This window comes from Phaeoacremonium minimum (assembly GCF_000392275.1).
Source record: "Phaeoacremonium minimum UCRPA7 unplaced genomic scaffold PA7_03_scaffold_468, whole genome shotgun sequence".
NCBI lineage: Eukaryota > Fungi > Ascomycota > Sordariomycetes > Togniniales > Togniniaceae > Phaeoacremonium > Phaeoacremonium minimum.
In genome coordinates, this window is record NW_006921370.1 from 502,209 (window position 1) to 526,691 (window position 24,483).

A 24,483-nucleotide genomic window follows, 5' to 3' on the forward strand; every position below is an offset into this window, starting at 1 on the left:
ATGACTGCCGCATCTCAATCCAATACCGAAGTCATTGTCATTGACAGCGATGGCGACGATGAAAATGATCTGGGCCTGGCCCTGAAACGGGCACGTACGAAAAATCTTCAATCAAGCAGACATAATTCCGTCGCATCTTCTCCCTCCGTAAAGGGTTCTTCAATGCCGAGTTTGTTCACACGCAAGGCCTGCGAAGTTTTGCGATTGCGACCTGGGAAAGAGACGCCTGCCCCTGAACAGCCACTTCCCGATTTACCCCAAGTAGTCCAGTCGCAAGGGGAGCGTACCAGTCTATCAGTGCCTGGTGTGACTGCGAAGAGTGCCTCATCACAACTTGATGTCCCATCAACATCCCAGTGGACGACAGTAGATCTTTTCGGAGAATCGACTATAGAGAAGGGGGATAATGTCCAACCCGAACAGGATATCAGAAAAGCCGAAAGCCCGCGATTCAACAAGAGCACGCCACGAAACGGGAGCCTCAAGCATACCAGCACTGATCCAGTGCCTCACCCAACAAGCCAGTCAAGGATAACTCACGACCATGGGTTGCCAAACTGGAAACGGCCACACCAAACTTCAACCGAAGATGCTGATGGATCTCAGATCCCCAACAACAGTGCGTATAAAAAAGCGAGGACGGTGAACCTAGCTGCGGATAGGCTTCCAAACACACAGGAGCAGCCCACCCCAAGGCCACCAACAATCAACAAGACGATACGCCCAACTCAACGCAGGGAGGACAATAACCCACCACCTGAGAAGATTCAGATTCCCATTGCGCGCCTCTCTCAGGCTGACAGAGATCTCTTCCGCGACTTCGAGCAGCGTCACGCGGTCCCGCGCAAAGTTCACTTCGCCAGCACCTTATCTGCAAACACCGGCCCAGACCATGAGAGGGTTCGGAAGGCGGCAGAGTACGCACCAAGCAAACAGGAGCAGAGGAGGGCTGAGTACCGCAATAAAGCACGTGCTAAGAGAGCTGGAGACATTCACAACAATATAGTGAAGAATGCAAGAAAGGAGTACCCGAACAAGAACGAGGCTGCCATCCAAAGGGAAGCTCAGGCGAGAGTGGACGCATGGAGAAGAGACAGAGCGGCGGAGGATAAGGCGGAGAGACTGTTGAACCTCGATGGTCTGAAGGCACAACAGCGCAGAGCCGTGACGAGCCTATCCTCTGCCACTACAGTAGACTTCCTGGGCAAGAATCGAGTGGTAGTTGTGTTCACCGTTTTCCAGTCCGAGCCTTTCGACGAGAATGACGGACTGGACGATACTGATCGTGAATACAACCTGGTACGTTTGGACAGCTTCATTGACATGAAGAAGGCAAACGATCTTGCTACTAAGCAGATATACGGTGGCTTAACTGTCAACAAGGACCAACGCAAGGAAGTTAATCTCCGGTACGACGATAAGAGAGACGGTCAAGTATACGGCTCAGCTAGACTGCCCGATGGAAAGAAATTTATCTGCTACGTTGGGAAAGAGAATAAACAGGTGGGACAACTGGACCCTCGATTCTTTGAGGGCAAGAAGGTGCGAGAGGACGCCTTGAAACTATATCAGAAAAGATTTGACGTGATATCTGTCTGTGTTCGGTCAGGAAACACTGATGAAGAGGGGGATACAGTGGCAGATTCGGATCCTCGCGAGCAACAAGAGGCTCGAGAATCTTCCGTCGGATCTGGAAGAAGCAGAGGCACAGTGGCCTTGGCGACAATACCAGAAGGATCAGTAAATCCACTTAGGCATTGCGTTTACGATCATAAGATTCATGGTTCTTACGTAGATCGGAAATCGGCAAACGAAAAAGCTTTAGAGGTCATGAAAGACTTATGGCGGCCACAGAAAGCAAGACTTGGGGCTCTCATACGTTACAGGGACAATGTTATGCCTTCGATCAATGCTGCCAAGGACGCACTCAGTTCGGATATCCAAAATATAGAACTTGCATTCAACCCCGAGCTTCACGACTCGGGATACGATTTCCTCAGTTCGACTGTTTAGGTGGCAGAAACTGAATTAAAGGGAGCAATCGAACTTGGAGGCATCTTAGAGGATGGGAACAACGGAGTTGAGACAGCGGCACCTCTTCCTTGACTGGGAAAGGCGTTAAATATCCCTAGGATTTAATGGAGTTATACGGGCTCGTCAAGGGTATTATTCCACCTGCAAAGCGAGGTTTTTGTGCATTTAAATCTGAGTTCACTGTGGTTGGCGGAGCAGCTTTCCAAATGTTACATTGATATCGTAAAAGCATATACAGATACAAAATGCGAGCGTTGAGATTCTTTCATCATGATCTATTGCGCTGTGTGTTTTCGTATCGTCTGGATAATGTATCTTTTTCGTCCATCTAGTGACGGCGTCTCGATAAAATTCCATCGTTTTTTCGGTTACTCAGGATCATCTGCGTATTGTGATTCTGAAGTTGTGGCCGCAGCTTGCTGTTCCATTTCCTTCAGTTGCGCCTTTCCTTCCTCTGTTGTGGCATCTATGATCTGCTCTTCCAGAGAGAGGATGCCGGCCTGTTATGTCCGTGTTAACTTCTACCGTGCTGAACAATATATCGAGAGAAAAGACTGTACTCACCTCTCCAAACTTCCCCACCAAATCCTCCGCTTCCTCAATATTCATATTGCCCAGTACCTTGTTCACCTCGTCGAGACTACCGCTCTCTAGAGCCTTCTTCATTTCAGGCTTGAACGTCTCGAATACCTCCCTTGCCTTCTTCTCCTCTGCGTCTTCGCTATTTGCAGGCGGTACACGAATATTGATGACCGTGCCCGGCTCCACAGCATGGAGCTGAATCTGCTCAACGCCTTCTTCGTTCCCTCCAGCTGCTCTCTGGGCATTGATCTCGCGGGCTCGATTCTTAATCTTCCCATACGTCTCTTGCACATCCTTGTAGAAGACATCTTGAGCTTGATGCCCCTTTGTCGTGATTCGCTTGAAGAACAGCCCTACACCATCTCGGCCGAGGGCACGGCAGTATTGGAGAAGAAGAGCCTGATGCACACATTGTCGAGCATAGTCCTCCTTGCCTTCCAGCTGTGCATCAAAAGCGAGCACCAGCAGACCATCGGTCTCCTTCTCTGTGAGGATTTCCGGGTGTGCTGAGAGGAAATTCAGGCTGTCCCGATACTCGCCAACCTTGATATTGGCAAACTGCCTTGCAGTTGGTGAGGCTTCCATATCGCCGTCATCGTCGTCATCACCCGTGCCCTTCGCTTGTGGGGCCTCTTGAGAGGTTGAGAAGTTCGGATTGAGAAGCTCAACCTTAGGTTCCTCTTTCTTCTGCTGCGAAGTGGACGTCGAAGTGGACTTGTTGACATGCGAGCTATCAAATCCCGTATGAATGCCTTCACTCGTAATCTTCTTGCCCTCCTCTTTCTCCAGCTCACCGAGCTTCTTGATGAGATCCTTCTGCAGTCCCTGTACCTTATCCAAGTGCCCCTGGATCTCCTCTATCATAGCTCCGTACCTCTTGTCCTGCGTGACCTTCTTCTCGTCGATCGACTTGTTCACCTGATCCAACAAGGTTGCCATCATCTTGCTATACGTCGGCAGGGCCTCTTCGCCCTCATGTATACCTGCGGGCCGCGGCGGCGGCTGGTCATCCTCGGGCCTCATCTTGCTCGCGGATTCCATGACGGCCGCGAAGGCAACCTCGCCGGGATTGCGGGTTTCGGCGTCCGAGGCGTGCGCCTGCAGCGAGGAGAGCAGGGACGATATGCGCTTCATCAGCCCGTCGTTGATCAGCCGCTCGTACTTGAGCGTCGCGATCTGGTGCTTGCGTTGCTCGCGCTCCATGTGGATCTGGTTCTGCTTGGCGCGGATGAACGATCGCTTGTCGACATTGGGATGCACCTCGATGTCCGAGTCATCGCTCAGCTCGAGGGCGTCCTACTTTCCCCGGTGACGGGGGACATGTTAGCTATTGTTCGAGGAGCTCGTCTAAAATGATATGTCGCTCTGCCGGAGCCTGGTTTGAGAACGGCGAAGCTTACCCATTTACTGTAGTCCAGAGGCATATTGACTGCTTGGCTTTGAAAAAAACTCTCTTGTATGATGCACAGTCAAGTCGTAATTACGACTGGATGCTTCTTGTAGAAGCAAGTCGACTCTGTTGTCGAGTAGTATTGATGTCTTTGTAGCTATGGTCTGCTTTTGAGTAATGGCGGGGTGCTGCTAGAGCTGTAACCCACTAAGGTGGGGTTCAAATAGGCTTGCCATGAGCCCACACAAGTGATAGAAGATTCTGGACCAAGGTGAACGAGGGTGGTCAGTTGGACACAGGATCAACCCACAGCGAAGAGAAGCAATCATGGTTAAGGATGTATATCTTTGTTTACAATTGATTCTATCCACCTCTAGAGATGATGAGGCACTCATCCTGGCCCCAATCACGTGGACGCCATATGCTCTGAGTTCCTTATAATACAGCAAATCGAGCCAAGCTCACATGAACTCCAATGCTTCTTGTGGAGTTCCTATCCCATAAGCCTCCCTAGGCTACGTAAATCATGCAATGCCTACTCTGAATGCGAGTAACCCGAGGAAAAATGATTCATCGCAAAATGATATAGTAAAGATGACTTCCGTGTGGCTGATGATGCTTCACTACGATCACTGCATCGTCTTTAGGAAGCCATCCAGGTCGAAGCTTTCTTCGTACTGGCGATTATCCCATAAATCGCCCAGATCTTCAAGCCAGGCTGCCTTCTTGCCGGGCTGGCGGACATCGCCTGTTTCGATGTCCACCATATCTTCCTCTCTGCCTTCAACAGCACCTTGAGGTTTGTCTGATATAAGGCTGGGTCCAGTATCTCCCACATTAAAGAGATCTAGGATCTGGTCTGTATCCATGGTTGCAAGACCAGCGTTTTGTTGATTGACAACAGTTGATGCCACGTCGATCTTGAATCTCTGCAAGCTTAAAATCTTCTCTTCAAGCGTCCCCCTTGTAATGAGACGGTATACGTTGACTACCTTCTTCTGACCGATACGATGCGCACGATCCATGGCTTGGAGATCCTTCTGTGGGTTCCAGTCGTGCTCCACGAAGATGACAGTGTCGGCACCAGTGAGGTTGAGACCGAGACCGCCCACGCTGGTGGTGAGCAGCAACACATCGAAAGATGGATCGCTGTTAAACTTATTGACGATATCTTGTCTCTTGTTTGCCTCAACCGATCCATCGAGTCGCAGGTACGACACAGACGGTAGCATACTCTTCAGAACAGTGTTCTGTACCATGTCGAGCATCTCCTTCATCTGGCAGAAAATGAGGGCACGATGGGGTTTGATGGGCTGATACAATGGATCATTGGAATCTGTACCTTCTATGCCAATACCACAATCAACAAGCAGATCTTTGAGGGCCGTCAGCTTTGGTGCGTGGGCAGGGTCTTCGAGGCTGGTGCCCTGCTTGGCCAGAATTCGCTGCGTATCGTCGTACATCTTGTGTCCAGGCTTCATCACCAGTGCCGGCGAGTTGCAGAGCTTGCGCATATACTGCAGTGCCTGGAAGATGTGCTGTTTGGCATCCTTATCATCACGACCGGCTTCCTCGGCTAGTTTCTTCGATTCTTTCTTTGAGAAATCCTCAAATAGCTTCTTCTGCAAATCGCTGAGATCGCAATAGTAGTTCTGAAGGATCTTCGGCGGTAGGTCATTGAGCACCTCTTCCTTGAGACGCCGCAACAGGAACGGAAGAACTTGCTTGTGAAGTGCCTCAATGGCTAAAGCGCCTGCCTCCTGCTCTTTGGACGAGGCCTTGCCGTAGCGGCTGGCAGCAATAGGCTTCGCGAATCGGTCAAGGAAGACCTTTTCTGCTCCAAGGAAGCCTGGCATGAGGAAGTCGAACAGCGACCAAAGCTCAAGCACATTGTTTTGGATCGGCGTGCCAGTCAGGATGAGACGGTGATTGCTCGCTAGCTTCTTGACGGCCATACTGATCTTTGCTTTGGGGTTTTTGATCAAATGGCCTTCATCCAGCACCACATAGTTCCAGCTGTACTTCTCGAGAATGTCAATGTCATTCCGGCAGACATCGTAAGAGGTAATGACAATATCTGTCTTGTCGAGCATATCTTTTGCTGACTTCCTTTCCGAAGGAGGGCCAACGTAGGCAGTGACACTCAGGAATGGAGCATAAGTCTTGATCTCCTGTTGCCAATGGCCCGATAGGGTTGGAGGGCAGACAATGAGCGACGGCAGCCGTCTGACGTCGGGAGCTTGTGTCTTTGCAAATTGCTCAGCACGTTCATGGTGATCACTTGCGACAATGCACAGAGTCTGGAGAGTCTTTCCAAGTCCCATGTCGTCGCAAAGAATGCCGTGAAGATGGTATTTGTTCAGGAAGTGGAGCCAATTGACGCCTTCCTGTTGATAGTGACGAAGCTCTGCTTTGATAGCGACAGGGATCTGGAACGGCTCAACCTTCTTAGGATCAAGAAGCTGCTGAATGAATGTTCTCTCCCGGTCTCTGCCCTTTAGCAATTCTTGGGAAAGTCCTGGAGGATCAGGAATGCCAGCCTCAAGAGGAACTAGCTTGACAAGCGTTGCAAAAGAGGTCGTTGCAATTAGTCGGATCTCATTATCAGAGTCGCTCATGCGTCCCAAGACGGGGACGATGAGGAAGATAACGTAGGGGAGAATGGCATCACCCATAACCGCAATCAAATGATAGATGGCTTCGATAGCTCCTTGACGGAAATTGAGGTCAACAGGGTTGTTGATCGATGGGAGTACTTTCTCGACGAGCGCCGTCATACCCTCAACCGTCATGACACTGCAGATTGTAGCCATGCATTTCGCAGCCATATAACGGAAGACAGAGAGCTCAGAGTGCAGGGCCTTGATGACCAGAGGAACCATCTGCATGATGAATGGGTGAAGCGAGGCATGTAGTGTTGGAGTCATAGTCCGGATGACGGACATGGCATCCACAATCTCCTGTCCAAATGTCTGCTCAGCGTCCTTCGCCTCAGCGGGAAGCTCGCCAGAAAAGGCTTTGACGAGAGGATCCTCCATAAATGCTTTGAGGCTTGGCACAATGTCGAGAAGTTCTGCCCCGAAGGTCTTCGCTAGTATCTCTAGTGCTTCCTTTGCACCACGACGAGTAATGCGAGCAGCCTTTGCCTCCCGAGCCCACTTGGCAGCATCAGGATGATCAACACGATCTTCCTCCTTTTGCATGGAAAGGATCACACTAGTCTTGGCTGCGTGAGTGGCGAATTCCGGTGTTTCTGCGACCTCGACACATGAGAACTTCACGAGATTGGCCACAACCTTGTCAGCCGGTCCACGACGACCAGATTCAGTGAAGAGCTGAACTAATCGTGCAATCGTTGATGCCGAACGGCCTTGGAGCTCTGAATTGTCCTCGCTCTTGATGCTGTCCATGATCGCCTTGATAAGCGGACTTGGTTTCTTGGGTAAAACCTTCATAGCAACCAGGGCACACGCAGCCGCGGCCTTGATTCGCACATCCCTCGCGTCCTTAGCGACTTTTGCTTCCTCAATAGCTGCAACAGTGACTTCGCGAGCCTCTGCAAGCTGCGCACTAGCAATAAGGCGCTGACCGGGTGACATTGCCTTCTTCATGCGTTCGTAGTCGTCCCCAACAACCTTTTCGGCGTTGGCAACTGAAAATGCACCAGGGCCGGCTTCAGCCTCACCCTGCACAACGACCGCCAGAGTTGGCAATTTGCTGGAAGACACTTTGCCGTGGTCACGGAATAAGTTCACCAATTGCTGGCACTGTGATCGAACGCGCTGTACAAAGCTCACCAGATCCCTGTAGTGTGATGGTCTCTCGGCCTCAATCATCTTCTGCAATGGTGCAACATATCTTAACGTCTCCTCAGACTTGGAGCAATTCTTGGAATACTCATCAATGACCATGCAGGCAGCAAGCTGAGTCGAGGAGAACGCTGAGTTGAGACCAGGAATGACGCTAGCATCGTAGTCTTCCAACTGTTTGGTCGGGACGAGCGACATGATCACACCCATGGCTTTGGCCGCTGACACCCTGGATCGTATGAGGGTCTCCATACCGACCAAATCAACATCACCCTGCATCATGTGGCCGTCAATGTCGTGAGAGTGCGAAACTGTTGGCACGTCGTCAATCTTAGTCGACTTCCTCCGACGCTTGGTAGCGCGCTCTGCGGAATCTGGAGGTGACGATCTGCGTGTGGTGGCAGAGATCGCACTGGGCATCGAGTAAGTGCCACCCGATGGCTTCAAGAAGAGTGTCGCATTCATGGGCAATGGCTGGCGCGAAACGCCGATAGGATGCAATGTGAGCTGCATCATGGGGTCCACGTGAGAAGCGAACTCCGTCGCGAGAGCATCGGGATCTTTCGCGAGAGACTTGACAAGCGCAGTCCATAATTCAATGGACATGTTCAGTGTATCTTGGTCTCGCTCCACTAGGATGTTCTGAAAGATCAACCTGAGGATCCTGCCGTTTAGCCAACCATGTGAAGTCTCGCTTCCAAGGTTGACAAAGGTCATGAGAGCCTTCAGGACCGCAAGACGGACGGATGTAATCGTATGACGTAGGAATGGATACAGCCGTGGAACCAAGAGAGTAAAGGACCTCTCTTCGTCCTGTTCGGCCGAGGTCTTCATAGCCTCCAGAACTTCTGGGAAGCTGCAGAGAATTGCCAGGAGATCCATAATCTTCCCGGTCGAAGCACTCAAATCATCACCAAGATTGGACAGACTCTCCCATACGATATTTATAAGACCATCCAACGCAGCCGGGCGCATTGTGACGAACTCTTTCGCCATGGGTATCAGTGTAGCCGCGCTGACGGAACGGACATCATCATCCATGTCCCCAAGCCCCTTCATCACAGCGCGAATTATTCCGTCGATCATGTCGCCGTCTTTGAGCAGCAGGTCCTTACGTACCGCAACGACGTATCGCAGACCCACCATACCACCATGGCAGATAGCCCAAATGTGTCGTTCAAGATCAAGATCTTCCTGCATGACCATGCGATAGAGATTGCGGTAAATCCCGTAGACTAAGTCTGACGGCACGTGGAACAGAACTGATCCCAGTGTTTGGCCAACTGTTTCCCGAATAGGAGCTACTGACGTATCGGAACTGTAGTCGGTAAATCGATCAAGCATAAGGACGCAGCACAACCGGCATGCTAGATCGTTCAACCATATTCGGTTTTGTTCGTCGTTTTCGGCTCTAGATTTGGCTTGAAGTCGGCCGGCACCACCGCCATGGACTCGGATAACTTCCCTTAGACCCATGGCAGCACCGTGCCGAGTTTCCCATTGGGGATCGAACAAGTCAACCTTGAGAAACTCACAGAGACGTTCGTATGGCCATTCTGCACCCTCTAAGTTGTCGTCTGCCTCAAGTTCAGACTTGATAGGAATGACTGGACCCTTGAATTCTGAAACGACTTTGGTTTCCTCATCGACCTCGTCAGGTCTCTCGAGGCTGAAGTAGTCCGCCATCTTGCCGTTCTTTTTCGAATCTGCATCCGCCATTGGTGTATCATCGACAAATCCGTCGGAGCCGGCCGTAGTGCTACGTCTTATCGACAAGTCACCGAATCCACCCTTCCCTTGAGCGGCCTTTTGTGCCTCTCTCTTTCGTTTCCTCTTCAAAACATTGAGCTGTCGGGAGCTCAAGCCTGACTCTTCAGTTGGCTGACTCTGACTGCCGTTGCCGTTGGTCTCGTGTCGGCCAAAACCATTGGCATTGGACACCTCTCCTGGTGTCACGGGGCTGATGGCATGTTCGTTGACGATTGGCATCTCATCGTCTTCAAATACCCGGCCAAGCAAGCCAAGACGGCCAATCAGCGTCTTCTTTTGGTGTGCTAGACGGGCTTGAGGGTCTAGAGCCCCAAGTGCATAATCGATGTTACCTCCGCGAAGTAACTCGCGGCCGTACTTTAATATCAGCCCCACATCAAGCGTCTCCAAGCTGAAGAAGTCTTCGTGAGCAATAGTGGGTTCCTTCTCCTCCTCCTTCTTGACTACGCTATCTTCGGGCTTTGGCTCTTCCTTCTTCGGCTCTGAAGGTTCATCAGCGACATTTGGGTCGTATGTTGGCGCATTCTCAATGATTTTGCCAATAGCCTTAGCCGCGGTGGTCCTCGTCTCCCAATCCTTGTGCCTGAGATAGGGGACAACCCGAGAGAGAAGGTTGAAGAGTTCCTCTGGATGTTGCTTTTGCCAATCTGCCAATTGGTTGACGGCGGTATCCCGTATTAGCCGGGTACTACCGGTCTCAAGGATGCTGCCACAATGTCAGTAAAACTCGTCTTCGAGGCAGGATTTATATAAGGGGTCATGTGAAACTCACGTGACGAGCCGGTCAAGTCTGGACGCCATCTTGTCTTCATATCATAGCAGATGTTGGTTATACGGCAATGATCATCGTCCTACATAATCAGCAGTGATTAGTAAGACCAACCTATGATGTACAGAGGCATGCAAAGCATCGAGGCAGACAAATAACAAACGTGCATGCATGTCTCACCAATTGTGTCAGGGGTAGACTTGCAGAGCGGCGAGTGGTCGGAGCACTGCTATAATTGAGAAACGAAGGATGTGTATATACAGTCCATCAAGTTCCTGTAATGCAGCCTCTTTTCGAATCTCTCTAGGATGTCTGTCTGGGGTGTGACACAACCTGTTAGAGGATAGCAACGAATGCATGTCACCTAGGGAGGCAGTATGCATTGGTTCGGTGTGGGGGCCAATCGCAGTAAACAATTTACGGTGTCGCGTCCGAGGAAAGGTGAGTGGAGGTGAAGGAACTACCAGGCAAGCCATAGATGGGAATGGTGCGGGGAGTGGGGGGAAGGAGTGCAAGTGCAGCAAGTTTGGAGGAAGGGGAATGGACGGCTTTGCTTACCTACTACTCTCTTAATAGGTGTGTTGCAGGTATCCTGTCGTGCAGCAGCACAGCACACCTCACAGCACAGCGCAGCGCAGACAGCCAAATGTTGCAGTGGTTGGGTGTACGGTACGGACTTAAGCTGGGCCGGGCTGGCCTTTTTCCGGGCTCGCAGCACTTTTGGTTGGCCGGTGGTGCGTGGACGAAGCAAGACGCGCGAGGGAACGGCGGGCGGGCAGGCAAGCGGGCAGGCAGGCAGGCGGCGGGCGTGTGAAAATCGGGTGGAGGGCAGGCCAGTCTTTCTATATCTCCTATGCTGTATTTTTATACACGTCGCGACCACCGCCAACGGTTCCTTCCTCTTGCGCCAACTCTCGCTTAATTGGTTAGCGCGATTTGGCAGTGCCCACCCTTGCAACCTCCCATTGCTTCCGGGGCACTCCCCCTGCCCGCGCGCCGCCTTTCCCACCACCGAACCCCACCTCCTTGCCCAAGCTTTTCCTCTTGTTGGTGAGTGTCATGTCCTCCTCCATGAATTGTAGGCGGGTAGGTACCCTCGTACCGTAGAATATCTCAGGATTCCGTCCTTCATGTCTCCCACCATGCTGCCTCCCGGCGACCTGCTCCAACAAGAACATCTCCCTTTTCGATATGTGGCTATTGACACTGGCGCAGCATTTGATTTACATCTGGCTTTTTCTCACTCTTGTTATCCTAAGGTAAGCGTCCCGTCTGCCGCAGTGGATTTGCCTACCTTGCCACAGGTGGCTTCTTGAGGCAGCCGCAAAAACGAAAAGTCTTTGCGATGATTGGCCACCGCCCATAAAAATTGCGTTTGGCCTACCTCACACACCTCGCTGCCTTCACACTGGCTTCCAAAGTTACCTACACCAGATCTAGCCCTGATGATAAGGTGCCTAGCTAAGGCGTGCCATTCTCAACCAAGATACATAGGTATAGCAGATGCGATACAGGTAGTCATGTCATCCGTCCTGCTTGCTTGAAGCTCTCAGTGGTTGGCATGCTCTGGTACAGAGGAGAAGGCTCACAATGACGCCGCCAATCACTAGTCACGAGGACAGACTGGTCAACATGCCGTGCCTCCCCTGGTGCAGGCCAAAAGCCGTCATTGGTAGACAAAAGCCAGCCCTGAGTCGGACCCTTGATCCTCTAGTCTGGCAAATCCAAGCTTCGAGGCAGACTGTCGATCCCGCGAAAAGAGACCCGCTATTTTTACAGCAAATTTCAGTCCACCGTTGAGATGAGATACCGGTAGTATTAAACAACTCATCCATCTACAGTCCTCGTACTCTCAGAGCCTCTGGGCTTCGTTGTCCCGGTTGAGCTGGGACGATGATGGGTTGCGAATGATGGCTAGCCTATTCGAAGTTGTTCGAGACATGAGTGTCGACACGTATGACAAGACGCCTCAACCAGGGCCATTGCAAAACTGACCGGTCTCAGTAAATCTTCCAAGCTCCAGATCGTCGCCAAGCCCGTTCTCATCCCAGTGGGCCGGCATGACAGACTTGACCCATACTCAGTGTTGGTGACATACTCCTGCAGCCTCAGTGTTTCGTGGTGCTGGAGGAAATGCGCCGGGGTTTTGAAGCACCCCGACCAGCGTCCCTTTTGAACCCTTCAAATGCCAGTGCCCTAAATGCCTGCGTCTCGACCCCAAATCAGACTACAGCGGTGCAGCAAATGATCAATGCTATTCCGCGCCGTGCATTTCTAGTAGCGAAACAATCCCCCTCTCTACGTAGATTGTTACAGAGCCTTGCATTCCAAAACGCACACGTATGCATCAGCCGTCAGACATGTCTAAGGAACCGCCATGCTGAGTGTTTAAGCTCGGCCTAGGGCCTCGCACTTAACATGGCCAAGTCCCTCATTCGTAGAAACAATAGGCCCATTCCTGCGCGAGTGATGCCATGACCAGACCAAGCGGCAATAGTTCATGCTCTCCACACCCTCGACATCCAGAGTTTCTGGTAATGCAGGCTCTGTAAGTATTGAGAGAGAAGTCGATGATCAACACATGTAGAAAAGCCTGAGCTGCTTTTTTGTTTAGATGTAGGCAAATTCATTTATTCTCGCGATAGAGGGTCTTATTATACCATTACAAATTAATGCAAGTAGAGACATATGGCTGTCACTCTTCTTCGGGGCTACTTGTCTGTCACCCGGGGGCATGAGAAGGCCGGATCCGGCAAAGTAAATGTTCCGACCCCACGAGGACTTATCTAATCGGTGCAGGGCCCTGGCCTGATCCGTGCCCTGCTCCTTCCATTTTGCGCCAGCAGTGCTATCGTCGCGAGAGACGCGTCTCATACCCCCTCCTCACCTCCTCGTGACAAAATTGGCCCGACTCCAGCGCAAACTCGTCCATCCCACATCCTGGGCTTCACGATCCGAAGTACCCCCTTTGCGACAAACATCAATTTGATTGTGCGACTCCCAAGGCAGCTGCAGCCCAGCAGCACTCGCCGACAAGATGTACATCAAACAGATCATCATCCAGGGCTTTAAAAGGTAAGCGCGCCTCATTGTCCCCTCTCTTCGTGTCGATGTGAGATGCTAACAAAGAGCATTAGCTACAAGGACCAGACTATTATGGAACCCTTTTCTCCTGGTACCAATGTCATTGTCGGACGAAACGGCTCGGGCAAGAGCAACTTCTTCGCAGCTATCCGCTTCGTTCTCAGCGACACATACACCAGTCTGAGTCGTGAGGAGCGCGCCGCCCTCCTGCACGAAGGTTCCGGTTCAGCCGTCAATACTGCATATGTGGAGGTGATCTTCGCGAATACTGGAGAGCGCCGCTTCATCGGATACGAGAAGGACGAGGTTCCGATTCGCCGCACGATCGGCCAAAAGAAAGATGAATACTCTGTGGACAAGAAGGTCGTTCCTAGAAACGAGTTCATCCAGATTCTCGAGGCCGCAGGCTTCTCGAACAAGAATCCATTCTACATTGTTCCACAGGGTCGTGTTACGGCTCTGACGAACATGAAAGAAAAGGACCGTCTGAATCTGCTCAAGGAGGTTGCCGGCACTCATACATACGAGAATCGCCGAGCTGAATCGCTGAAGATCATGCAAGAGACAAACAACAAACGAGAGAAAATCGACGAGCTCCTGGAATATATTAAGGACCGGCTTAGTGAGCTAGAAGAGGAGAAAGAAGAGCTGCGCGACTTCCAAGACAAAGACCGAGAGCGACGGTGCTTGGAATATGCCTACTACGCGCAGGAGCAGGCCACCTTCCAGGAGTCCCTAGAAGAAATCGAAGAACTCAGGCAAGGCGGTCTTGAAAACACGAGCGAAAATCAGCGAGCGTTCATAGCAGGCGAGAAAGCCATCTCCCAAATGTCGTCTGAACTCAGTCGTCTACAGCAACAAATGGACCTACTCAAGATTGACCGACAGCAGCTCGAGGAGGATCGCCGCGATACTGCCAAAGCTCGCGCAAAAGCTGAGCTCAAACTCAAGGATCTTGCGGACAGCCAATCTACCAGGGATAAAGCCAAGCGAGCCAATGACGCAGAGCTTGAAGCTGTCAGGAAAGAGATTCAGGCAAAGGAGGCCGAGCTGAGCTCTCTCATTCCGGAATACAACAAGCGAAAGGAACGCGAGGCCCAGGCCAAGCGAGAACTAGATGCTGCTGAGGCTGGCCGAACGCGTTTATTCACCAAACAGACTCGCAGCTCTCAGTTCAAGAGCAAGGCCGAGCGCGATGCATGGCTTCGAAAAGAGATTAAAGATCTCAACGAAAGCATTGGCACCCAGAAGGCGAACCTTGTCGATGCCTCGGAAGAGGTCAAGGCCGTGACTGACTCTATCTCGAAGCTCGAGAAAGACATTGCAGAGATGCGAGCAACACAGGAGGGCTGGGTCAATGGTAGCGCAGATCTGACTGAGAAACTCACCCAGGCAGAGGATCAGCGGGAAGCCCTGCAGGAAGAATTAAAGATGCTTCGACGTGAGGATCACAAGCTGGATTCGATTATCGCTAGTGCTCGCCAAGAGCGGGAACACGCAGAACGCGAGCTTTCTCACACTATGGACGGTGCCACTGCCCGGGGTTTGGCGACAATACGGAGACTGAAGGCTGCGAGAAATATCCCGGGAGCATACGGTACCTTGGCAGAATTGATGGATGTTGAGGAACCATACCGTGTTGCTGCTGAACAGACTGCGGGCGCCAGCTTGTTCCACTACATTGTCGACAACGAAGCTACTGCAAGTATGCTTGCAGCAGAGCTATACAAATCACAGGGCGGCCGTATCACTTTCATGCCTCTTGCTCAATTGCGACCCAGACGTGTCAACATGCCTCACGCTAGTGATGTTGTCCCGCTGATCAGCAGAATCAAATACAATGTAGAGTACGATGCTGCCTTCCAGCAAGTCTTTGGCAAAACCATTGTCTGTCCCAACCTGACGGCTGCTGGCCAGTATGCCAGAAGTCATGGTCTGGATGCCATCACCCCTGATGGTGATACAACCAACAAGAGAGGTGCAATGACGGGTGGTTTTGTTGATCCTCGCAAATCGCGTTTGGAAGCGGTCCGAGCCGTCAATAAGTGGCGGGATGAGCATGAGAAGTTGCAAGCTCAATTGGAGAGCATCAGAAAGCAGATTGACGTGAAGGGACAAGAGGTTACTCGCGCCATGGGCGAGGTTGAGAAACTCAACCAAGTGAAGCGCCGAGATGCAGAAGGCCGTGAGCCTTTCAGGAACGAGCTAAGAAACAAGCTTGATCAACTACAACGTTCCCGTGATCACCTCGAGGCGGCCACGAGACGTCGCGATGCTGTAGACAAAAACATCAATGACTTTGGCGAGAGCATTGATACTTACGAAGCCGAACTTATGTCAGACTTTAAGAAAGCTCTCACGAACCAAGAGGAACGGCAGCTCGAGCAATTTAGCAACCAAGTCAAAGATCTCCAGAAACAATGGAATGATGCCAGTCAGGCTCGCAGAGAAGTGGAGACACGCCGGAGAGTGCTGGAGGTTGACTTGCAGCAAAATCTCCGTCTCAAGGAGGATCAGCTTAGCAGCCTTGCTTTCGAGAACTTGTCCTCGACAACTGGGACGGGAAGCTACAGCGACGCGCAGAAGGAGCTTAAGAAGATCCAGAAATCAGCTGCCGCTATCGTGAAGAAACTGGAGCTCCTCGAGACGCAGATGGATCAAGTCGGGTCACAGATCACCCAGTTGGATGCAAACAAGGCCACCAAAGAGCAGGAGCAGCAAGAATTCGCGCGACAGATCGAGCGACAGCAGAAGAAGATGGAGAGGAGCCTTCAGAGGAAAGCACTTCTCGTCGGTCAGATCGAAGAATGTGCCAAGAACATCAGAGACCTGGGTGTACTCCCAGAAGAGGCGTTCCGTAAATACCAGAAGATGAAGACCAAAGACGTAAGTTTTGAACGGAGATGCTTCAATAAGAGACATGGACTAATGTTATCATCAGATCACTGCGAGACTCAAGAAAGTCAACGAAGCACTGAAGAAGTACAGGCATGTCAACAAGAAGGCCTTCGAGCAGTACAATAGCTTCACCACACAGCAGGAGCAACTGCTCCAGCGAAGAGAGGAGCTTGATGCTTCCCAAGCCTCCATCGAAGAACTCATTGCTCATCTTGACGAGACGAGAGATGTGGCCATCGAGCGGACGTTCAAGGGCGTCTCGAAGAGTTTCGCGGAGATTTTTGAGCGCCTTGTCCCAGCTGGCCATGGTCGGCTCGTCATCCAACGCAAGGCCGATCGCCATCGACAGGAGCCCGAGGACTCTGATGAGGAGGCCGCAAAGAATAGCGTCGACAACTATGTCGGCGTAGGCATCAGCGTCTCTTTCAACTCCAAGGTGATGGACGAGCAGCAGAAGGTCCAGCAACTTAGCGGTGGACAGAAGAGTAAGTTCCACCACCCCGTGTAGTTGTTCTCTTGTGCTTGAACTAACTCCTTGTCCAGGTCTGTGCGCTCTGTGCCTCATCTTCGCCATCCAGATGGAGGAGACGAGTCCCATGGTCATCTTCGACGAAGTCGATGCCAATCTTGATGCCCAGTATCGTACTGCTGTGGCGAGCTTGATGCAGTCCATCTCAACAGAGAAGGGCACCCAGTTCATCTGCACCACCTTCCGACCCGAGATCGTCATGGTGGCCGACAAGTGCTACGGCGTCACGTTCCGCAACAAGTCCAGCGGTATCGGATGTTATTCTGCAGATGATGCGTTGGAGTTTGTCGAGGGGCAGGCTCCGAGATAAAGCGAGACCGCAAGGAGGATGGAGGGGCTTGGGATGGCTTGGGTTTGTACAAAGGGCTTTATATACCGACAGGAGTTCGGTGTTTGTACGAGTATATGACATTGTGGAAGGACATTACGGCTTTTACTACCTCACGTCATCGTAGACAGGATCCCTTCTGTTTCACCTAATAAAGGGCGGCGATTTCCATCGTCCTTGTCTTTTGCCAGTAAGAAGCTGTCTTCATAGGTGGCTTGACTGTGATATCTTGAACTGACACCTGTCTCCTTCATAATGAGCGCCTTAAGTTGAGCTCTGTCTACGGGTCAGGCGCCAGGTGGCCCAGTGAGTCTTGTAGCAGGGCGAAGAAAGACACCGTCCTCGGCGTCTTTCTTCACTCCACGCAGCGTTAACGCAGCCCAGTGAATGATTGACTGACGTGAGTAGCACTTCACTTTGGAATTAGAGTCGAATGCGGTTTCAATACACGCGCCTTGGATAGTAGTCATGTCACAGACGCAGCTGTTCAGAGATAGACGTTCTAAGCAAATCACTCTGATGAGCTAGGGATGCTGATCAGACGACAGCTAGTTACCAATGCCAGCTTGCTACCACAAGGTCATTACGTTAAATACGGTCTATGATGACTTGAGTAGCCCGTTTTGTTAGCTGCGGGAGAGCTGGTAAAACATATTCACTGAGAGTCCTGGTTTTGACTCCATAACCGATTACTGGAGCTTGGAGCTTGGGGCTTGGAGCAACTCGACGACCTTGGGATTTACAACTACTCAACAATTGTATCGAGAAGCGGCATATCGACCATTTCACCGACGAAAAACCGGTGCCTTCAGGATACCTCGACTATGCGCAGTTTCTCTGGGGAAATAGCACCTGCCCTTTTTCAGAAGTCGTAAACGCCTTCCGCCTTCTCTTCCATCGTCCCTTCCCTTTCCCCAACCACTACCTTCCACTTTCCTTTTCCTTGCCTTCTCCTTCTCTTCTCCACCCCTCAGCGTCGCAAACCGCCAAAGTCAGTAGCCACGACTGACCACGACTGCCCACTTACCTCCTACGATATTCTCCGACGAGCCGTACCAAAATCTTGTACTTATTCCTCAACTTGAAAGATACCGAGTCGAGTGTGCCACGATGTCTGCGACAGCCTTTTACGTCGCGAAGATGAAGAACCTACCGGCGCGGTATGGCATCTCGCGCAACATGCAGTCCCTTCTCAGATCGCTCGATGACCACCACACCGGAGCTATCGACGACCAGCAGCTGGGTCGTGTCGTGCGAATGTCGCCAAACATGCGAAAAGCCGTCACTGAAACCATCGCCAAACTGGCGTCTATCATGGAGAAAGAACCCGCCGAGATCAAGGACTGCCTTGCCTTGATCAAGAATTGTACCGAAATCCTCGCTGCCGCAGGTATGAAGCCCAAAGATGGTAACCTTGAAGCGTGATGCTTACCAGCTTTGTTTGCAGATAAAGATGTCGATGTCAAGGGGTTTGATTTCATGAAGCTTCCGACCTTGATCCGACACGATATTTACTGTTGGTACCTCAATGTATTCAGATGGCACAACTCCGGCACTCTCATCCACTTGAACAAGGTACAAGATTGCGCGTGCAACTCCCACAATCCGTCTTGGCACACGGAGCATCGCTCTCGCGTGAACGTCAACCTTGCGCTGGCCTGCAAGAATGTGAAGGACGAGATGCTCCCCATAGTCTACAGTAGGTGAGTAAAGACTCTCCCGCAATGCCTCTTGTACGGCAGGTCAGTGACAAGTCGTGCAGATACACTTTCTACTTCAGCTGCTCTTGTGAGATGAACCGCCGCTTGGCAGAGAACGCCATGCTTGCAGAACAGGTCCGAAGCATCAAGGTCCACTGGTGCGGTCCGATATCCCACGAAGCTTTCAAGAAGCTCGGTAACTGCCCTTCGCTGAAGGACTTGCATATTGTCATCTCCAGGGTCACTACCAACTGGGTGAACAAGAGGGAGACTGTGATGTAAGCAAGTCCTGCAAGCTTGCCTATTACTATGTTTTATTGGAGTGGCTGTTGACGGTAGGAACTTGCTGACTCCTTTCTTTCTAGGCGCCTGCATTTCCAGGGCATGCGTCAGGTTCGCTTGTATGACGCCCTCGGGTTGGACGAGCTCTGTGATCTGGGGAAGGTGTTGGACACGGTGGATGTTCTTCACATCCAGACCAAGCAAGCTCATCGCCGCACCGACGAGGACAAGAGATCACTACAGTCTCTCCTATCGCATAAACTACTCAAGTAAACGCAACACTCGATCGATGCTATCGCGCTACACTTGCAACAGAAATGCTAGACTGATACAGAGAGAGAAATGGAGATAAGGGATTAGAATGATGTGGGTGTCTGGGGTGTGGTATACGCCTGGAAGGTAATGAATGAATACTTGGGACAGTGTGAAGCCCAGCGGGAACAGTATTAAGATATGATGGAGATCATCAGGATGCGCTCTGCCATGGTAGAACAAAGTGGGCTTTAGTAAACCACCATAACGTTAGCTATTCAGCATACTCGTCGGCAGGCGATGGGATGTCACAACAGATTAATTACGAAATTCTCCATAGAGGCAGAAGAGGTCCCGTACTCAAAGAACGTTGTGAAGCATACTCTTGTCTAATACAACCACTCATTGAGGGTGAATCCTACTCAAGACCAGCGGGAGAGAACGCCACTGGCCGAGTCCGGCAGAAGACAATATTGACGTTAAGCAATATCCGCGAAGAGTCCTGACCACAAGACGCTTGAGTTGCGGCATACCTTTCTCCTACAAGTTCTTCAAGGAATCGAGTGAAGTCTCAGAGAGGCTGAGAATATAAATTTACCATAAAAGTACCTTGCCAGTGTTTTGAGCAGCCTCGTGATGTTCGAAGTCCAGGAAGCCTCGGAGACGGTTGGCTTTCTGGTCAACACCCCGCGGCAGGCATGTTGATGAGGCATGATGTCAAGCGGCTCAAAGGCGGGAAGACGAAAAGAAAAATTTAGCGGGATCTGATAGAGAGAAGCGTTAGGTTCTGCCGGTTTTTTTTGGTTGTTTTTTTTGGCGGTAATTGCCGGAGTGCCCCACCATATATCTGTAGCAAGCAAGCGCCATGTTCACACCTAGGAATTGGGAAGCGATTTTCGTTGAAGAAGTGGACGGGGCATTTAAGGTAAAAATTAACGTTATTCATAGACAACTTGGCAAGTACGGTCTGAGTCGAGAGAAAGTACTGTACCTGGAGAACGCTAGGAGCAGCATTCAGGGCCTCGCAGTGAGGTTATAGGGCACGTTATAGGGGCTCTTCACCTGACTCGCCGTATCAACCGTCGGCCGGCCGCCAGCCAGAGAGGGTGGTCTGGATAATGTCCTTTGCTAGGGTACGCTATACGGTACCTATAGAGAGGGCCCTGGATAGAACGGCACACTGCGAGCCCCGTCCTGCCGTTGTCAGGGGCAAAAGGGTGGGTGTGATTGGCGGGAGGACCCTGGAGGCACCCGCGGCCTGTGAGACAGAGATCCTTGGCAACGGAAAGCATGGACCGGCAAGTCTGGTTCAACGTTACCGACCTCTGGGGAATGTGTCTCTCTCGGTCTCGGTCTCTGGAGGCTCCCCAACGTCCATCGAACAACGTGCATACCTGGTGCCTTACTGCTCTGCTCAGTGGTAAACAGCGTATCCAGCAGCATTGCGCGTCCAGGTAGGTCCAGTTGGCTAGAGATGGGGAGCTAAGGTACTGTAGGTATGGCCATTGCATCCTTCTTCGTCGAGGCAGCTTGCCGCAACGAACCATTGCACACCAACCCGCGCTTGGGTTGGGTCCCTAGGTCCGTCGCTGATGAGAAGAGGCATGGCTTGGTCTTGGCGTCCTACATGGGGAAGCTCGCTAATATTGAGGATCCCTCACACTACACTACACATACCTACCTTACCTCTATCTACGGTAATATGCGCGGAGTAATGTACCTGATCGATGGATGATGCCAAGCAATTGGATTCTGAGCCTGTCGGTCCTGCTGGCCGTCCGCTGCAGTCAATCACTTACGCAGTATCTCACCGCACGCCGCCGGGGGCCCTCCTACCTTACCTCGCTACATTTACCTGATCAGCCTGCCCAGCCCAGCCCAGCCCAGCTACTGACCTACCTTATACCCATGCACCTCCAGCCCGGACGAGAGGTGGAAATGATGTCGCGTGTTCAATTTCCCATTCTGGCGTTCTTCTCCTTCTCTTCTTCCATCAAGTCGTGACTCCTTCTCCATCTTTGCGGTCACTTCCAGCGTCGTCGTTGTTCTTATCATCGCGTCCTGGTCGCCTGTCTTTCCTTTTGTGGGCCTGATTGAGATGTTGCGAATTGCCTCAGTCTCAGGTTGAGCCACCCGATCTTCCCGCCCGCGTGCTTGCCTGCCTGCCTGCCCGCCCACAAGCCCCCTCCGAGTCATGTCCTCTCCGGCGTGGCTGTCGCGCAGACCAGCCGCCTCAGGGTCAGGGTTAGGATCAGGGTCCGGCTCCGTAACCCGCCTCGTCGAGACAGCAACACGAGCAGCAGCCTGCCTGTTGCTGATCGCCATTCTCCTCCACAGCGTGACGTCCGGTACGAGCCGCCCTGGCAATCGCAGTACCGTAGCATATCGACTAATCAGTTGTAGGTCGCACCGATCCGTACAGATGCAAGTCGCTCTTCAATGGAGGCAGCTGGCCGCCGGAAGGTGCCTTTGGGGATGGCCAGCGCCAATTCGCCAGATGGGAGCCCAGCGATTGTAGGATGCACGAGTATACGCGTGACCAGTTCAAGGACTGCCTCCGGAACCGCCGCGTCGTCTTCATCGGCGACTCCACCACCCGGGAGATCTTCTGGTCCGCCGTGACTCGCTTAGATCACTTCACTGCCGAGAGGGAGCTCCTGGAAACCTTCGTATCCGAAAATCCACAACGAGACTTGAAGTTTGACGTTGAGGGTGTGCATCTAGAGTTCATATGGGATCCTTGGCTTAACTCGACCGGCCTTCGCGAGGAGCTCAAGACATTCCGTCGTCACAAGTCATCCACAGGGGATAATGAGAGTAAGCAGGATGAATCTGCGGCATTGGTGATACTTGGCGCACCGGGACTATTCGCTGCTCGCCATGGCGGGGACGACTATTTCGCCTTGTTCAGGAAGGCAGTAGACAGCGTGCGGCCATTCCTCAGGAAGCCCCTAGCTCCGACGGCGAGCTTGACCGGAAAATATGAGGAGCTAGGGAACCAGATACTCCTTGCCCCTGTCCAGATCCCAGCTTACGACAAGCTGTACCCGGAGAGGAGGAAGACGATAACTCCATCTCGGATCGACCGCATGAACCACTATCTCAATTACCTTCCCGCCACTGAGAGAACTCATGTTCTGTGGGCGTACAATGAGATGACCAATCAAGCCCCTAATGGCATTCGGGAAGATGGCTTCCACGTCTTTGGCGGCGTGACCGACCGAAGAATCGATATGGCGCTGAATGCACGCTGCAATAGCGGATTAGTGAAGCACGGCTTTGAAGGCGAGCGGACATGCTGTGTCCCATACACTTCAGCAGTTGGAGGGCAGATTGGCATGCTGCTCGTTGCTGCACTCATCATTCCATTCTTCCACTGGGCGCAGCGGCCCAACAACCGCTCGATTGCGAGATATCTCCCATCAGGGGACATTCTCAATGCACTGACGGTGTTAGTAGGGATTGCAGTCATCTGTTTCCTTGCTGACAAGACACAGCTTCTCTCGAAAGCAGAGAAGTATCGCGACAGGGTTACTCTCGTCGTATTATGCATTGTTTTGGGTGTTATTAGTGGGGTGTCCTACCGCCAGAGCGCGTCTCAACTGTTTCCTTCTACGTCTGAGAAGGGGCGTGCTCTCGATTCCGATGACCCTGGGTTTATGTCCCGCGATGTGTCGAACGAGTGGAAAGGATGGATGATGGTGTTCGTTCTCCTACTCAACTTCCAGTACACTGATAACAGCCTGTGGCCATACAAGCTGTTCACGCTAGCTTCATCCGCTTACATCTTCCTGTCGACTTTCGGCCATGCGTCATATTTTCTGAAGACCGACGACTTCTCACTTAGACGCTTCACTATCGTGCTTCTGCGTGTGAACCTTCTTAGCTGGGTCCTCGGATATGCATTGAACGTCAACTGGCCCGTGTACAGCTTCCCTCGCCTTATCAGCTTCTGGTTTATCGTTACGTATGTCGTTTTACGAACCTTCAAGCGATTCAATCATAGCCCGGCGCATCTTTTCGTTAAGGTAGTGGCTTCAGCTCTCATCATCACAGTTCTAGTGCAGGCCCAGGGGCCGCTGGAGGTCACTGGCCGCATACTTAACACATTTTGGGCGACGAAGTGGGACGTTCGCGAGATTCGCACACAGTTCTCTACGCACCGTTTCATACCCTACTTTGGTATTCTCGCCGCTGGATTATCACATCGATTCTCCACCCTCAGAAATAATACACAACCCACTACGAAGCGAGCAACAGGATTTCTTGGCAATGTTGATAGAGCCATGTCTCTAATTCTCAGTCCTAATCAGTTTACCGCCCCTCTACAACTCATCATCATAGCCTTGTCCCTCCTGTCCATTGGGATAGTCTCCGAAGTTGTCCGCCGCGTTGAACAGCGAGACCGGTTCGAAAGCTTCAATGCTTTCACCTCACTATTGCAGATCATCCCGTTTGCTATCCTGAGGAATTGCCACAGCTCCTTGAGAAAACACTACTTGGCAATTCCTGCTACATTGTCCAAGGCAGCTCTGGAGGTCTACCTGCTTCAGAAGCACATATTCTTATCTGGAGACGGGACTGGGCTTCTGAGAACCGGCCTGTGGAGGCGGAATGCGGGTTTCATCTCATCTGCGGGATGGATGTTGGAGACGGTCCTTTTAGTGATTGTCTTGTTATTTGTCAGCTCGCACGTGCATGATACCACTCAGATCATCTGCGCGTGGATTGTCGGCGAGGAAGAGCCTGATCTGACGGGCCGCCGACGCAGGCTCGATGTCGAGTCTGGCAGTGTTGGTCTTGCTCGTCGGACCGGTCTGCTTGGAGGTCGCCTCACGCTTCAGAATGCGCGAGTCCGAGTCGGCGTCATAGTCCTCCTGTTCTGGCTGTGGAATGTATTATATCGATGAGCGAACTGGATGGGCATATCTCATATTGTAAAAACGCATTGGCAGAAAGAGGGTTCATATTACCCTGTTTAGATTATATACCATTGAATTAATGTGATTATGATATCATTGAGCGCTTTTCACTTTTGCTTATGGCCTGCGAATCC

The 24,483-nt window shown here is 51.7% G+C and overlaps 6 protein-coding genes across 6 annotated transcripts; 4 read left to right on the forward strand and 2 right to left on the reverse strand.

Moving 5' to 3' along the window:
* On the forward strand, window positions 1-2,013 carry UCRPA7_6444 (hypothetical protein; the record flags this gene model as incomplete). Its single annotated transcript, XM_007918982.1, has 3 exons — window positions 1-94; window positions 635-1,409; window positions 1,887-2,013. 3 exons carry the CDS (start codon window positions 1-3, stop codon window positions 2,011-2,013), a joined length of 996 nt encoding a protein of 331 aa, XP_007917173.1.
* A 389-nt stretch (window positions 2,014-2,402) lies between these two features.
* UCRPA7_6445 (putative hsp90 co-chaperone cdc37 protein) lies at window positions 2,403-4,040 on the reverse strand (the record flags this gene model as incomplete). Its single annotated transcript, XM_007918983.1, has 3 exons — window positions 2,403-2,534; window positions 2,599-3,912; window positions 4,017-4,040. The coding sequence occupies 3 exons, from the start codon at window positions 4,038-4,040 to the stop codon at window positions 2,403-2,405; spliced, it is 1,470 nt and encodes a 489-aa protein (XP_007917174.1).
* Window positions 4,041-4,635: 595 nt separating this feature from the next.
* Window positions 4,636-10,386, reverse strand: UCRPA7_6446 (putative tata-binding protein-associated factor mot1 protein; the record flags this gene model as incomplete). Its single annotated transcript, XM_007918984.1, has 3 exons — window positions 4,636-4,935; window positions 4,999-10,291; window positions 10,358-10,386. 3 exons carry the CDS (start codon window positions 10,384-10,386, stop codon window positions 4,636-4,638), a joined length of 5,622 nt encoding a protein of 1,873 aa, XP_007917175.1.
* Window positions 10,387-13,391: 3,005 nt separating this feature from the next.
* UCRPA7_6447 (putative chromosome segregation protein) lies at window positions 13,392-17,175 on the forward strand (the record flags this gene model as incomplete). Its single annotated transcript, XM_007918985.1, has 4 exons — window positions 13,392-13,429; window positions 13,492-16,324; window positions 16,380-16,821; window positions 16,880-17,175. 4 exons carry the CDS (start codon window positions 13,392-13,394, stop codon window positions 17,173-17,175), a joined length of 3,609 nt encoding a protein of 1,202 aa, XP_007917176.1.
* A 1,128-nt stretch (window positions 17,176-18,303) lies between these two features.
* On the forward strand, window positions 18,304-19,448 carry UCRPA7_6448 (hypothetical protein; the record flags this gene model as incomplete). Its single annotated transcript, XM_007918986.1, has 4 exons — window positions 18,304-18,583; window positions 18,641-18,896; window positions 18,956-19,171; window positions 19,259-19,448. 4 exons carry the CDS (start codon window positions 18,304-18,306, stop codon window positions 19,446-19,448), a joined length of 942 nt encoding a protein of 313 aa, XP_007917177.1.
* A 2,498-nt stretch (window positions 19,449-21,946) lies between these two features.
* On the forward strand, window positions 21,947-24,337 carry UCRPA7_6449 (putative cas1 domain-containing protein; the record flags this gene model as incomplete). Its single annotated transcript, XM_007918987.1, has 1 exon — window positions 21,947-24,337. The coding sequence occupies one exon, from the start codon at window positions 21,947-21,949 to the stop codon at window positions 24,335-24,337; it is 2,391 nt and encodes a 796-aa protein (XP_007917178.1).
* Window positions 24,338-24,483: the final 146 nt, after the last annotated feature.